At 33.5% G+C, this 17,197-nt stretch overlaps 1 protein-coding gene across 12 annotated transcripts in view; it reads left to right on the top strand.

The window, feature by feature from the left end:
- Positions 1-17,197, top strand: part of LOC117102707 (cell wall protein IFF6-like) — a 31,149-nt gene that overhangs the window by 10,426 nt on the left and 3,526 nt on the right. For 2 of the 12 annotated variants that reach the window (XM_033243100.1, XM_033243099.1), the window contains exons 9-23: positions 1,541-1,612; positions 3,001-3,090; positions 3,729-3,800; positions 4,490-4,567; positions 5,453-5,494; positions 5,833-5,889; positions 7,264-7,347; positions 8,113-8,184; positions 8,830-8,871; positions 9,423-9,482; positions 10,396-10,479; positions 11,923-11,964; positions 12,312-12,368; positions 13,886-13,969; positions 16,928-17,001. In XM_033243100.1, coding sequence (XP_033098991.1) covers positions 1,541-1,612; positions 3,001-3,090; positions 3,729-3,800; positions 4,490-4,567; positions 5,453-5,494; positions 5,833-5,889; positions 7,264-7,347; positions 8,113-8,184; positions 8,830-8,871; positions 9,423-9,482; positions 10,396-10,479; positions 11,923-11,964; positions 12,312-12,368; positions 13,886-13,969; positions 16,928-17,001 — 1,010 coding nt within the window. Of the gene's footprint in view, positions 1-1,540; positions 1,613-3,000; positions 3,091-3,728; positions 3,801-4,489; positions 4,568-5,452; positions 5,495-5,832; positions 5,890-7,263; positions 7,348-8,112; positions 8,185-8,829; positions 8,872-9,422; positions 9,483-10,395; positions 10,480-11,922; positions 11,965-12,311; positions 12,369-13,885; positions 14,083-16,927; positions 17,002-17,197 lie in introns of all 12 variants that reach the window. The other 10 variants (XR_004444459.1, XM_033243101.1, XM_033243103.1 and 7 more) reach the window with 10 other exon arrangements.

The following is a 17,197-nucleotide window of genomic DNA, read 5'->3' as shown; positions in this document are numbered from 1 at the left end:
GCCTAGTGCAGGTGGTTGTATTTCCGAGCAGAATGCCGAAAATTAGTCTTTGAACTATACTGTATATAACCATTGGCAATGTACTCTGCACATTTTTCCAAGCCATTTTCCGCGCAAATTTGAGCTAGTTTTCAAGGTATCATCCACATTCCACGACGAATAAACTGGCATTTTTTAGTAATGCTGTAGTAGTAGTAGTAGTAAATCCTATAGATAGTTCCATGGATCTAATAATTAACATGTAAATTAATGTACTTTATTTAAAATAGTGTTGTTTGTTTGCCTCTAATGTTTAAAATATTATTATTATTATAGTTTGTATGCCTAGGCCTAAACTAGGGGGGCCTAGGCCGCGCCAGGCAGTAGAGTATAATCTCTTTTGTCGAATTTGCAGCGCCCTCAATAGTATGTAAATGCTGTCTCTTATACACATCTAGATGTGTATAAAACGCCACTATTAAGATCACCACTTCCAAGACTTCCTTATCCAAACCAGCAAACATATCTTTTTGAAAGATTGATTCTTCAAAAATGCCTTCGACTTATTATATTATTGTTATTGAATATTTTCGCCGTCCTAATTTTTCAATTTTCCGCTCGCGACGACCATTCTCATCAGTTGGCTGTGTCTCGTTACCAGCTCGTTACGGTTGAGTGAATCAGCTGACTCCCTGTCTAGTGCAAATTTCCGAAATAAAAACTGGGGAAAATCGTTATTTTACACATAATTGAGACATTTTCATAAGTGAAAACCCATATAAATGAAAGGAACGGCCAAATTTCCATTGGAATATCTAAAGTTTGACACGATTTTTTATGGGGTTACCGAATGCAAGCCTTTGAAAGTCGGTACATTTTAGGAAATTCCCTATCTTATAACACTGGCTCAAAATCCTGTAGCACCAGTTTTTTTTTTGGGACCCAGTTCACGAGCCTCGTTTTCGAATACCGCGCTCCAAAATCGAGTGCCGTTACCGTCATTGTGGTCGCCCATCCCTCTATTTTAAATTAAAAATCAATCGTTTCATCCCCGCACCCCCCCTTTAAAAGGAAAGTATACTGATAAATCTATTTTTAGTTTAACTCTACATTTTGAAACTAAAAAATAAGGTCTTGCCACGTATGTTGGGATGGGGAACTTTCAAAGAAAATAAGATTTGTCTTATACATGAATGGAATTGTCTTTATGTGGATGGATTTTTCCTTAAGCTTGGGATGAAATTGTCCTAACGGCCAATTTAGTCTGTTTTGGCCCTAATGGCTGCCCATACAGCTGCAGCAATAGGCAAGTATAGTGTTTTTATTCTTTTATCTTATTTCACCAAAATCCAACAGTGACAAAGGTCGCCACAAGGAGGTTTCCAAAAAGTATAGGTCAAGGAATGGTGATGTAAAAAAATAAAGTCCTAAATTTATTTCTAGTCTCATGTCATATCATATATCATATCATATCTTATCTCATATCATATCATATCTCATAGCTGTATTTATACCGTTGTGACACTAAAGTTCTGTCGTATCGTATCGTATGTAATTTCAGACATCACAAGAAGTGGAAGAAATACAAATGAAGAAAACATTACTATTTCAAGTCAGACTGATACTAATCTTGGTAGGAACACCTTTATTTTATATTAAAGTGAAACATTTGCTCTGTGTTACTAGCTAAAATACTGAAGGTGTGAAAGTTATAATCTTTTCTAATAATGGAGGTGGGCTATACAAGGGTCCAAAAAGGATAATGTTCCATTTTCTTTGGGAACCAGCTTATCTTCTGAGAATTTTGAAACACCTTTTATTGAAATTTGCCAAAAATTGAGTTGGTGCTACCCAAATTATTAATTTGGGGGTCTGGGTTCAAAATCGTGATTGTAGGATTATTATAACCAAAGATACTAGAAATACAAGATAGAGTTCTCGCATTGTAAAAATGAGGCGGAAGTCGTGCCCAACGTAGGCGGCGCCCTTCTTTTTAACCATGCAAGTTTCCTATACTTCGTGCCCAATGTACAGGGCGCCCTTCTCTTGCTAAGTATATCCAGATGCAAAGGCGCCCTTCCTTTTCCACTAATGGAGGAAAACTTTTTCACTAAGAGTGCATCCGTCCATGTGATTCTGCGCTGTATTGTTGTTTTATTCTTTACTGATTCATGATTATGTTTTGTGTATTACTTGGATAATAGCAACGATTTCTACCGCCACCAAGGAGGTTATGTATTCACCGATGTCACTGTCTGGGTGTCTATTCCAGTTTGTTTTTATATCTAGTATCTTTGTTGAGAATTGATAATAAAATACGCGACGACTTGGTAACGAAAGTTTGGCACAAGTTTTTTTTAATCCAGCTGTAGGGGCGTCCCATTTTTCGTATTCCCACCATGCATTTCGGTAGAACACGGTGGAACACCTTTTTTGTGTGGAGAACTCTATCTTGTATTTCTAGTATCTTTGTTATAACTGGTTTTAAATGCATACAAATATCATGGGTTTAATGTATTTTATTTTTTTTAATTGGATAGGTAATGGTAATGATATTTATGATAGTAACAATGTTACAATGTAAGAAAGTATAATACATACTCCAAGTATTGAAATACACGATGGCGTGCATTTCAATACTTGGAGTATGTATTATATTTTCTTATCTGAGATTAATCAGTGGACCTTTTGGTTTTCATGTTACAATGTCTAGCAACAATAATTACAATATTTATAATAATGCTAATAATGATGGTGATGGTGGTGAATTATAATACTGTAATGATAATGCTAATAGCAATGAGAATGAAGACAAATGATGTACAACAATTACTAATTATGTTGATTTTATTATGTTAATAATAATAATAATAATAATAATAATAATAATAATGATAATAATGATAATAATAATAATAATAATAATAATAATAATAATAATAATAATAATAATAATAATAATAATAATAATTCTACTCAGTAGAATGGTGGTGTAAAAAAAAGTCCTTAATTTATTCAAAGTCTCATATATACTCTCAGAAATCACCAGAAGTGGAAGAAATACAAATGAAGAGAACATTACTAATTCAAGTCAGACTGATACTAATCTTGGTAGGAACACCTTTATTTTATATTAAAGTGAAACATTTGCTCTGTGTTACTAGCTAAAATACTGAAGGTGTGAAAGCTATAATCTTTTCTAATAATAGAGGTGGAATATACAAGGGTAAAAAAAGAGTAATGTTCCATTTTGTTTGGGAACCAGCTTATCTTCTGAGAATTTTGATACACTTTTTATTCAAAATGGCCAAAAATTTAGTTGGTGCCGCTCAAAAAACTATTTGGGGATCTGGGATCAAAATTGCCCTTAACTTCTATATTCTCTACACTATTCGTCAGATTTCGTTGTTGATTTATAATATGTTTTTATGCCAAGGAATATTAAATAGTAATGATTAATTTTTACTTCAGGTTACTTCTATGTGAAATTTAGTATTTGTAGAATCACATGACCACATTTATAACCTTAAAGTAGCTCAATGCGTAATTTTATATTTTATATCATAAAAGAAATAACTATATTAGGAATCAAGCAATTTGATTTGTAACTGCATATGTAGTATATTCTTCATGAAATACAGTCACAGTGACACAATGAATGGAGATAGTAATAATGTGTACTATAGTTTTCTTGTACAATGTACATTATGAGACTATGATTGAAATATATTTGACACTTTCTTTCCTAGATAATGAAGATGTATCCGGTAGAACATGGTGGAACACCTTTTTTTTGCGGGGAACTCTATTTTGTATTTCTAGTATCTTTGTTATAACTGGTTTTAAATGCATACAAATATCATGGGTTTAATGTATTTTATTTTTTTTAATTGGATAGGTAATGGTAATGATATTTATGATAGTAACATTGTTACGATGTAAGAAAGTATAATACATACTCCAAGTATTGAAATACACGATGGCGTGCATTTCAATACTTGGAGTATGTATTATATTTTCTTATCTGAGATTAATCAGTGGACCTTTTGGTTTTCATGTTACAATGTCTAGCAACAATAATTACAATATTTATAATAATGCTGATAATGATGGTGATGGTGGTGAATTATAATACTGTAATGATAATGCTAATAGCAATGAGAATGAAGACGAATGATGTACAACAATTACTAATTATGTTGATTTTATTATGTTAATAATAATAATAATAATAATAATGATAATAATAATGATAATAATGGTAATAATAATAATAATAATAATAATTCTACTCAGTAGAATGGTGGTGTAAAAAAAAGTCCTTAATTTATTCGATGTTTCATACATACTCATATATATGTTGATAATAATAATAATAATAATAATATAAGTATTTTTTTAATAATAATAATAATAATAATAATAATAATAATAATAATAATAATAATAATAATAATAATTCTACTCAGTAGAATGGTGGTGTAAAAAAAAGTCCTTAATTTATTCAAAGTCTCAGAAATCACCAGAAGTGGAAGAAATACAAATGAAGAGAACATTACTATTTCAAGTCAGACTGATACTAATCTTGGTAGGAACACCTTTATTTTATATTAAAGTGAAACATTTGCTCTGTGTTACTAGCTAAAATACTGAAGGTGTGAAAGCTATAATCTTTTCTAATAATAGAGGTGGAATATACAAGGGTAAAAAAAGAGTAATGTTCCATTTTGTTTGGGAACCAGCTTATCTTCTGAGAATTTTGATACACTTTTTATTCAAAATGGCCAAAAATTTAGTTGGTGCCGCTCAAAAAACTATTTGGGGATCTGGGATCAAAATTGCCCTTAACTTCTATATTCTCTACACTATTCCTCAGATTTTGTTGTCGATTTATAATATGTTTTTATGCCAAGGAATATTAAATAGTAATGATTAATTTTTACTTCAGGTTACTTCTATGTGAAATTTAGTATTTGTAGAATCACATGACCACATTTATAACCTTAAAGTAGCTCAATGCGTAATTTTATATTTTATATCATAAAAGAAATAACTATATTAGGAGTCAAGCAATTTGATTTGTAACTGCATATGTAGTATATTCTTCATGAACTACAGTCACAATGACACAATGAATGGAGATAGTAATAATGTGTACTATAGTTTTCTTGTACAATGTACATTATGAGACTATGATTGAAATATATTTGACACTTTCTTTCCTAGATAATGAAGATGTAACCTTAAAGTAGCTCAATGCGTAATTTTATATTTTATATCATAAAAGAAATAACTATATTAGGAATCAAGCAATTTGATTTGTAACTGCATATGTAGTATATTCTTCATGAACTACAGTCGCAGTGACACATGACACAATGAATGGAGATAGTAATAATGTGTACTATAGTTTTCTTGTACAATGTACATTATGAGACTATGATTGAAATATATTTGACACTTTCTTTCCTAGATAATCAAGATGTATCCACAGAAGCTGTTGGCAGTCAAGAAGGTAAGTGCAGTAGGTGCATTAATTCCATCTTTTTCTTACTTGCCATCCTATCTGTATGTATATCTGCAAGTATTACACTAGTTAGGCATGTTGTAAGAGTACTCAGGATGATACCGAGTGTTATGAGAACAATGAAATATGTTTTTATTAAAAAATGTGTGTACAAACAATTTTAATTATTTGTTATACCCCTATGTTTATTTTAATTCTTTCCTTTTATCAGATTTTTTTTTAAAGTGTAACATTATATTTGAAACAAAAAATTACAGAAATGAAACATTAAAAAAAGATGATTCAGCAGAAATCTTAAATACCGTGCTTTATTTTTGTTCTTGCAGAAGGGTCAAGAAGGGTACGGACAATTTCTTCAGAAAGTCAACCTTACATTGAAGAAGGTAAGCTTTAGACAACATTTCTTGTGACATAATCTGAGAAAAACATATATCGCTTCATCAGAATTTAAACACAAGTCTGATGACATTCAGTTGTTATACCAACTGAGCTGAGGTTAGACTGGTACATTTTTATCCCAGCATATATACAAGCCTGTATCCTACGTGCAAATCCCCCACCCCTTTAAATAATAAAATGTACATATTGACCCAGTCGGGGTTCTAGGCCACACCCTCAATCACCACTTGCTTCCATTTTTACACACCACTAATCCCCCTCCCCATTAGATGAATGATGTACAACAGTTATTAATGATTATGTTGATTTAGTTATGTTGATAATAATAATAATAATAATAATAATAATAATAATAACAATAATAATAACAAAAACAGTGACACAGTTTGTACAACAAAAACAATAATTTAAACAATATCAAATGTAAAAGCAAATACATTAGAGAAATAAAGTTATCCAGGGAATTAATACTTATGGAGATCATGTACAAAGAGTAGTAGTCAAACCACTAACATTACTAAATATTGTCAGAAGCTATCTGTGGAGTCAGTTTGGCGTAGTGTAAATGGTTTGTTTTCCCAACCCTGAGGTTTGGGTATCAATCCTTCGCTGTGCATTTCGTTTGTGTCCTTAACCAAGGTACTTTATCTACGTTGCCTCAGTCTACCCAGTGTGTAAATGGGTATTAGCGAATTACTGGGGAGTAACCTGCGGTGGACCAGCATCCCACCCAGTGGGAGCATCACGCTCTTATCCACTTCACACTACTTGAAACTGGGATAAGCTTCAGGTCTATGAATGCCGTGTCTCGGCAAGGATTCACTTTTTTTTTACATCCAACAAGGGTCCGAACATATACTTAACAAGATCACAATACAAATATTAGCAAAATATTATTTACCGATTTATTTCTGAAAAGATTCAACCACCAACTTTGCTTGGCGAATCAAGTTTGGATGAAATTTTCCTCATCTGCATACTCAACACATCCATGCAATTTATTTACACACAAAGTAATTTTTACAACCTACCTAAATTAATAGTGAAATCTGTTTGTAGTGAAATGAAATAACTGAATAACAAACATCTAAATATATGTCACTTGTGACATTGTTGAACTGATTGTATTTTTTTCTATTTAATAAGATTGATTTATTGCAGATTCACTGCAACATCAGGAACTTTACTAAGAAAGTATAATAAATACTCTAAGTATTGAAATACACACCATTGTTTTGGGATTTAATATTTCAACATTAATTATAACATCATAAGGAATGCTACTGGTATTTTAAAATTATTATTTATTAATTGTTAAAATGTTAATAGAAGGAATTTTATGAATATTTTTTTCAAAGGAAATGTAAATGGAACGTTAATGGCAGTTTCTGGAAGTTCGCATCAGGGAGGTGAAGGAGACACTCGTGGTAACGTGAATTCTCGTAAGTTGGCCTATAGAGAAGTTGTTAGTATGCTCTAGAGAAAGGAGTTATACAGTACAGGAATGTGGAAGCGGTTTGCCACAGCGGGAACAGTTTGGTTTCCTAACCTCGAGGTCGGGGTTTCAATACTGTGCATTTTGCTTGCATCCTTGAGCAAGACACTTTATCTGCATTGCTTCTCATCACCCAGGAGTATAAATGGGAACCTGGTGGGGTTACCTCCTGCGCCGATTACCAGCAGCAACACAGCGTGGACCCAATGAGGCGCATTATAAATGCCCGTACCAGTACCAGTACTAGGAATCAGTATTTTAGCAGGCCTCAAAACATACAGTTGGAAATAGGGAAAACATATATAGTTGGATAGTCTAAATCACCTTAGAGACACCCCACCTCCTTCCTGAATGTGGCTATAAAGTACAGCCTGCAAACTAATAATAATATTGAGGGCCAACTTCATGTTGAAGCCTTTGCCTGAAATGGATGTAGACTTCTTACCAGTTTTGTTATGTCATGCAGCCAACAAGGCACTGTCTGTTCCACAAAAATTGTATTTGGTGATTTCATTCCTTGCAACACTGAGAACGGTAACAATGGGGTGCTTTCAAACAGGACAGTAGGAGGACGACGACAGATTTTTGACTCCCAGTAATCCGTGCAATCCGATATCATCATATCTCATATCATATCATATCTCATAGCTGTATTTATACTGTTGTGACACTAAAGTTCTGTCGTATCGTATCGTATCGTATGTAATTTCAGACATCACAAGAAGTGGAAGAAATTCAAATGAAGAAAACATTACTTTTTCAAGTCAGACTGATACTAATCTTGGTAGGAACACCTTTATTTTATATTAAAGTGAAACATTTGCTCTGTGTTACTAGCTAAAATACTGAAGGTGTGAAAGCTATAATCTTTTCTAATAATAGAGGTGGAATATACAAGGGTAAAAAAAGAGTAATGTTCCATTTTGTTTGGGAACCAGCTTATCTTCTGAGAATTTTGATACACTTTTTATTCAAAATGGCCAAAAATTTAGTTGGTGCCGCTCAAAAAACTATTTGGGGATCTGGGATCAAAATTGCCCTTAACTTCTATATTCTCTACACTATTCCTCAGATTTCGTTGTCGATTTATAATATGTTTTTATGCCAAGCAATATTAAATAGTAATGATTAATTTTTACTTCAGGTTACTTCTATGTGAAATTTAGTATTTGTAGAATCACATGACCACATTTATAACCTTAAAGTAGCTCAATGCGTAATTTTATATTTTATATCATAAAAGAAATAACTATATTAGGAATCAAGCAATTTGATTTGTAACTGCATATGTAGTATATTCTTCATGAACTACAGTCGCAGTGACACATGACACAATGAATGGAAATAGTAATAATGTGTACTATAGTTTTCTTGTACAATGTACATTATGAGACTATGATTGAAATATATTTGACACTTTCTTTCCTAGATAATCCAGATGTATCCACAGAAGCTGTTGTCAGTCAAGAAGGTAAGTGCAGTAGGTGCATTAATTCCATCTTTTTCTTACTTGCCATCCTATCTGTATGTATATCTGCAAGTATTACACTAGTTAGGCATGTTGTAAAGGCCAACTCAGACAGCGTCGGCCGACGCAGCCCGACGCGATTTGTTGTCACGTCGGGTCTGCGTGAGTTGAATGCAGACGCGATGGTGTGCGTCGGGGGCAGTCGCGTAGTAGAATATTAAACGTGTTTAATATTTCTCACGACGGCTTAAGACTGTCCCCGACGATAAATCGGGTTGGGCTGCGTCGGCCGACGCTGTCTGAGTTGGCCTTAAGAGTACTCAAGATGATATCAAGTGTTATGAGAACAATGAAATATGTTTTTATTAAAAAATGTGTGTACAAACAATTTTAATAATTTGTTATACCACTATGTTTATTTTAATTCTTTCCTTTTATCAGATTTTTTTAAAAGTGTAACATTATATTTGAAACAAAAAATTACAGAAATGAAACATTAAAAAAGATGATTCAACAGAAATCTTAAATACAGTGCTTTATTTCTGTTCTTGCAGAAGGGTCAAGAAGGGTACGGACAATTTCTTCAGAAAGTCTTGAACCTTGCATTGAAGAAGGTAAGCTTTAGACAACATTTCTTGTGACATAATCTGAGAAAAACATATATCGCTTCATCAGAATTCAAGCATAAGTCTGGCTGATGACATTCAGTTGTTATACCAACTGAGGTTAGACTGGTACATTTTCTATCCCAGCATATATACAAGCCCGTAATCCTACGTGCAAATCGTCCACCCCTTTAAATAATAAAATGTACATATTTTTAAAACAGTGAGTATAAAATCTTTTATTTTTCGTAATAAAACTTAAAGGGGAATCTTAAATCTTTAATATTTTTACTATGTGACCCAGTCTGGGTTCTAGGCGACACCCTCAATCACCACTTGCTTCCATTTTTACCCACCACTAATCCCCCTCCCCATTAGATGAATGATGTACAACAGTTATTAATGATTATGTTGATTTAGTTATGTTGATAATAATGATAATAATAATAATAATAATAATAATAATAATAATAATAATAATAATAATAATAATAATAATAACAATAATAATAATAAAAACAGTGACACAGTTTGTACAACAAAAACAATAATTTAAACAATATCAAATGTAAAAGCAAATACTTTTACAACCTACCTAGATTAATAGTAAATTCTGTTTGTAGTGAAATGAAATAACCAAATAACAAACATCTAAATATATGTCACTTGTGACATTGTTGAACTGATTGTATTTTTTTCTATTTAATAAGATTGATTTATTGCAGATTTTCTGCAACACCAAGAACTTTACTAAGAAAGTATAATAAATACTCTAAGTATTGAAATACACACCATTGTGTTGGGATTTAATATTTCAACATTAATTATAACATCATAAGGAACGCTACTGGTATTTAAAAATTATTATTTATTAATTGTTAAAATGTTAATAGAAGGAATTTTATGAATATTTTTTTCAAAGGAAATGTAAATGGAACGTTAATGGCAGTTTCTGGAAGTTCGCATCAGGGAGGTGAAGGAGACACGCTTGGTAACGTGAATTCTCGTAAGTTGGCCTATAGAGAAGTTGTTAGTATGCTCTAGAGAAAGGAGTTAAACAGTACAGGAACAGTTTGGTTTCCCAACCTCGAGGTCGGGGTTTCAATACTGTGCATTTTGCTTGCATCCTTGAGCAAGACACTTTATCTGCATTGCTTCTCATCACCCAGGAGTATAAATGGGAACCTGGTGGGGTTACCTCCTGCGCCGATTACCAGCAGCAACACAGCGTGGACCCAATGAGGCGCATTATAAATGCCCGTACCAGTACCAGTATTAGGAATCAGTATTTTAGCAGGCCTCACAACATACAGTTGGAAATAGGGAAAACTTATATAGTTGGATAGTCTAAATCACCTTAGAGACACCCCACCTCCCTCCTGAATGTGGCTATAAAGTACAGCCTGCAAACTAATAATAATATTGAGGGCCAACTTCATGTTGAAGCCTTTGCCTGAAATGGATGTAGACCACTCATTCTGACTTCTTCCCAGTTTTGTCATGTCATGCAGCCAACAAGGCACTGTCTGTTCCACAAAAATTGTATTTGGTGATTTCATTCCTTGCAACACTGAGAACGGTAACAATAGGGTGCTTTCAAACAGGACAGTAGGAGGACGACGACAGATTTTTGACTCCCAGTAATCCGTGCAATCCGATATCATATCATATCTCATATCATATCATATCTCATAGCTGTATTTATACTGTTGTGACACTAAAGTTTTGTCGTATCGTATCGTATGTAATTTCAGACATCACAAGAAGTGGAAGAAATTCAAATGAAGAAAACATTACTGATACTAATCTTGATAGGAACACCTTTATTTTATATTAAAGTGAAACATTTGCTCTGTGTTACTAGCTAAAATACTGAAGGTGTGAAAGCTATAATCTTTTCTAATAATAGAGGTGGAATATACAAGGGTAAAAAAAGAGTAATGTTCCATTTTGTTTGGGAACCAGCTTATCTTCTGAGAATTTTGATACACTTTTTATTCAAAATGGCCAAAAATTTAGTTGGTGCCGCTCAAAAAACTATTTGGGGATCTGGGATCAAAATTGCCCTTAACTTCTATATTCTCTACACTATTCCTCAGATTTTGTTGTCGATTTATAATATGTTTTTATGCCAAGGAATATTAAATAGTAATGATTAATTTTTACTTCAGGTTACTTCTATGTGAAATTTAGTATTTGTAGAATCACATGACCACATTTATAACCTTAAAGTAGCTCAATGCGTAATTTTATATTTTATATCATAAAAGAAATAACTATATTAGGAATCAAGCAATTTGATTTGTAACTGCATATGTAGTATATTCTTCATGAACTACAGTCACAATGACACAATGAATGGAAATAGTAATAATGTGTACTATAGTTTTCTTTTACAATGTACATTATGAGACTATGATTGAAATATATTTGACACTTTCTTTCCTAGATAATCAAGATGTATCCACAGCAGCTGTTGGCAGTCAAGAAGGTAAGTGCAGTAGGTGCATTAATTCCATCTTTTTCTTACTTGCCATCCTATCTGTATGTATATCTGCAAGTATTACACTAGTTAGGCACGTTGTAAGAGTACTCAAGATGATACCGAGTGTTATGAGAACAATGAAATATGTTTTTATTAATTTATTAAAAAATGTGTGTACAAACAATTTTAATAATTTGTTATACCACTATGTTTATTTTAATTCTTTCCTTTTATCAGAATTTTTTTTTGAAGTGTAACATTATATTTGAAACAAAAAATTACAGAAATGAAACATTAAAAAAAGATGATTCAACAGAAATCTTAAATACAGTGCTTTATTTCTGTTCTTGCAGAAGGGTCAAGAAGGGTACGGACAATTTCTTCAGAAAGTCAACCTTACATTGAAGAAGGTAAGCTTTAGACAACATTTCTTGTGACATAATCTGAGAAAAACATATATCACTTCATCAGAATTTAAACACAAGTCTGATGACATTCAGTTGTTATACCAACTGAGCTGAGGTTAGACTGGTACATTTTTATCCCAGCATATATACAAGCCCATATCCTACGTGCAAATCCCCCACCCCTTTAAATAATAAAATGTACATATTTTTAAAACAGTTGAAAATGTGAGTATAAAATCTTTTATTTTTCGTAATAAAACTTAAAGGGGAATCTTAAATCTTTAATATTTTTACCATGTGACCCTGTCTGGGTTCTAGGTGACACCATCAATCACCACTTGCTTCCATTTTTACACACCACTAATCCCCCTCCCCATTAGATGAATGATGTACAACAGTTATTAATGATTATGTTGATTTAGTTATGTTGATAATAATGATAATAATAATAATAATAATAATAATAATAATAATAATAATAATAATAATAATAATAGTAATAATAATAATAATAACAATAATAATAACAAAAACAGTGACACAGTTTGTACAACAAAAACAATAATTTAAACAATATCAAATGTAAAAGCAAATACATTAGAGAAATAAAGTTATCCAGGGAATCAATACTTATGGAGATCATATACAAAGAGTAGCGGTCAAACCACTAACATTACTAAATATTGTCAGAAGCTATCTGTGGAGTCAGTTTGGCGTAGTGTAAATGGTTTGTTTTCCCAACCCTGAGGTTGGGGTATCAATCCTTCGCTGTGCATTTCGTTTGTGTCCTTAAGCAAGGTACTTTATCTACGTTGCCTCAGTCTACCCAGTGTGTAAATGGGTATAAGCGAATTACTGGGGGAGTAACCTGCGGTGGACCAGCATCCCGCCCAGTGGGAGCATCACGCTCTTATCCACTTCACACTACTTGAAACTGGGATAAGCTTCAGGTCTATGAGCGCTGTGTCTCGGCAAGGATTCACTTTTTTTTTACATCTAACAAGGGTCCGAACATATACTTAACAAAAGATCACAATACAAATATTAGCAAAATATTATTTACCGATTTATTTCTGAAAAGATTCAACCACAAACTTTACTTTGGGAATCAAGTTTGGATGAAATTTTCCTCATCTGCATACTCAACACAACCATGCAATTTATTTACACACAAAGTAACTTTTACAACCTACCTAGATTAATAGTGAAATCTGTTTGTAGTGAAATGAAATAACTGAATAACAAACATCTAAATATATGTCACTTGTGACATTGTTGAACTGATTGTATTTTTTTCTATTTAATAAGATTGATTTATTGCAGATTCTCTGCAACACCAGGAACTTTACTAAGAAAGTATAATAAATACTCTAAGTATTGAAATACACACCATTGTGTTGGGATTTAATATTTCAACATTAATTATAACATCATAAGGAACGCTACTGGTATTTAAAAATTATTATTTATTAATTGTTAAAATGTTAATAGAAGGAATTTTATGAATATTATTTTCAAAGGAAATGTAAATGGAACGTTAATGGCAGTTTCTGGAAGTTCGCATCAGGGAGGTGAAGGAGACACGCTTGGTAACGTGAATTCTCGTAAGTTGGCCTATAGAGAAGTTGTTAGTATGCTCTAGAGAAAGGAGTTATACAGTACAGGAATGTGGAAGCGGTTTGCCACAGCGGGAACAGTTTGGTTTCCCAACCTCGAGGTCGGGGTTTCAATACTGTGCATTTTGCTTGCATCCTTGAGCAAGACACTTTATCTGCATTGCTTCTCATCACCCAGGAGTATAAATGGGAGCCTGGTGGGGTTACCTCCTGCGCCGATTACCAGCAGCAACACAGCGTGGACCCAATGAGGCGCATTATAAATGCCCGTACCAGTACCAGTACTAGGAATCAGTATTTTAGCAGGCCTCACAACATACAGTTGGAAATATGGAAAACTTATATAGGTGGATAGTCTAAATCACCTTAGAGACACCCCACCTCCCTCCTGAATGTGGCTTTAAAGTACAGCCTGCAAACTAATAATAATATTGAGGGCCAACTTCATGTTGAAGCCTTTGCCTGAAATGGATGTAGACCACTCATTCTGACTTCTTCCCCGTTTTGTCATGTCATGCAGCCAACTAGGCACTGTCTGTTCCACAAAAATTGTATTTGGTGATTTCATTCCTTGCAACACTGAGAACGGTAACAATAGGGTGCTTTCAAACAGGACAGTAGGAGGACGACGACAGATTTTTGACTCCCAGTAATCCGTGCAATTTAGATGTACATGTAGTCCTCTTACAAAATTTTTTCGATTTTTTTCACAGTCTTTTCCAACAATTTTAATGGGTTTTAACAAGTAAGCAAGTAAAACAGAAATGATTACGTACAACTTGTATGCTACAAGCATTCCCATTCATCCCCAGTGGCGGATTCAAGGGGGCCCATGAGCTGGCCTGTGTCCCCCCTAAATTGTTTACAATTTTTTTTTAATGGAGATATAAAGAAAATTATATTCAAAATTTGGGTCTGAGAGTGCAATTTCCGGTCATCTTACCTCAGCCCCAACCATGGTGAGGTTAAGGTTGTGTAGATCCTCCATCTGTGGAAGTACCTCCCCGGGCCCCCTCTATTTTGAATTCCTGGATCAGCCACTGATCCCCAAGATGTGTTGTACAATAAAGAGGAAACATTATTTACTATGTTGCCCATACCATTTTAAAATAAGGCCACCTGAAAACAAAATTTAAAAAACGTCAAAAAGTTTAAAGAAAAATTAGAATTGTTCATTTCAACATCTTGAGTTAGATAGAATAAGAGCAAAAAATAGGCTGAAAATTATGCATAAATCATAAATCAACTCAGGGCAGGATATTTAATTTTTTTATTATAATATATTTTCTATAGGACTGTCTCAGTATACAGGGCTCCGGACCTGGTCCCCGCTTTTTGAAAGCAAAAAAAGAAAAAAAAGAAAAGAAAAGAAAGAAAAAAAAATTTTAAAAAATTTGATCGCTCAAAGTGCCTCAGAGTTTATTTTCAGGCGTCTAGAACACCAAAAATTTGGGTGGGAATGCCCAAGGACCCCTAGGTTGGTGTTATCTCGATCAGCCCAACTGTTAGCCCCTTTTTTGGCCCCCTTTCAGACATCTCTGGATCCACCCCTGGTATAATGCACAAAACAAGTCATAAACAAAATTTAAGACTGTTTTACAAATGTTCAATCATAGTGAGGGTCCATCAAAGGCCGATGCCCAGCAGAACTTTTTAATTTATTAAAATAAACCCACAAAATAAACACTAACCTTAAAATAACAATGATATAATAGCATAATAAATATAAAGCCTGATTTTGTTTGCCAAATGTTTAAAATATATAACTTATGAATGTATATTATCAGTGGCATAGCTAGGTGAAAATGGGCCCTAGCGCAAGATTAATTGCCCGGCCCTTTGATGTAAAGCGTCAGTCGAGGGCCGTAGGCCTGAGTTGTGGCTAGTAAGTGGAGAAGAGGATGCTGATGGCCATCAGTTTCAGTGGTGGGTCCAGGAATTGGAAATGGTTGGGCTGAGGTAAGATAATTGATGATTATGGCACCTCTAGATGACTGGAAATGGCACTCTCAAACTTTGAAAATATTAATTTTAATACAATTTTATTTAAACTAAATATTTAATCTAAACTAGGAGGCACTATTGATTGATTTTTGTTTGTCTGGGTGCAAATATTTTTGGACCTAGAACTCGCTGACTACTAGGCCTATAGGATAGACTACAAATAATTTATTTAATATTAACAAAGAAAGGCCTCCAAGTTTTGGCTAGACAGTGCCCTGGACCTAACAAACATAAAAACTTTTTGCTTTCATTAAACCACTCAAGTGTTATAATAATAATATAATATTCATTAAAGTGATGGGAATGTTGAAATAGAATTCCAATCAGTAACATAAGGAAAAATACGTACTTTGAGAGGTACACTAATTGAGAAGCCTTGAAATACCTATTTTCCTGTCGTTGTCTAATAGATGACAACAAAAACGACAGCTACCGCATTTGCAGTAGACCTCAGGCTGTCAGAAATCCGTCGTCATCTTCCTAGCGTTCTGTTTCAAAAACACCTTTAACCTCACTCCATAGGGTGCATACATCCGCCGTGTGCCTGTATACCAAACAAATACGCAGACTGTGTATGATGGGTGATTCCTTTATTTCCCACCATGTGCCTGATACTAAACAATACACAGATATACAGACTGTGTATGATGATTGATTCCATTATTTCCCACCATGTGCCTGATACTAAACAATACACAGGCCATGTGTATTTTATGCTTGGGGTCAAAAATATAATTTTTGTGACCTTGTCCTTTGACTTTTTCTTCCCAAAATTTAATCATCTCTTTCTTCGAATATTATGTACCATTCTACTAAGTTTTATATAATCCATTTATTTTGAATGAAGTTGCTAAACAACAGACAGAGAGCGTTGAGTACATACCTCCTTTGGCGGATGTAATAATGATTATTCAGTAATGAATACATTTTTTTTTTTCAAAGACAATGTGAATGAAACAAGGAATGTCATATCTGACCAGGAAGGTGAAGGAGACAATGGTAATGTGGAATCTCGTAAGTAAACAGCCTTGTTAGTTCGCTTTAACTAGACCAGTTACACAAGATTTTCAAGTACCTGTGCCAGGGACCAGTAAATATACCGGTTCTGTGGCTTTTTCTTCTTGCCGGCCCAAGACTATGGAATTCATATTGCCTGCATACTACACAACTTATAAGGTTACAATTAAGTTAGTGCAGAGTTTTCGATACCTA

The sequence above is a fragment of the Anneissia japonica genome, unplaced genomic scaffold (assembly GCF_011630105.1).
Source record: "Anneissia japonica isolate Jap-2015-1 unplaced genomic scaffold, ASM1163010v1 scaffold287628_len271844_cov180, whole genome shotgun sequence".
In the NCBI taxonomy this organism is placed as follows: Eukaryota; Metazoa; Echinodermata; class Crinoidea; order Comatulida; family Comatulidae; genus Anneissia; species Anneissia japonica.
Note: the sequence above shows the minus strand (reverse complement) of the source record. Positions and strands in the feature narration are given on the sequence as shown.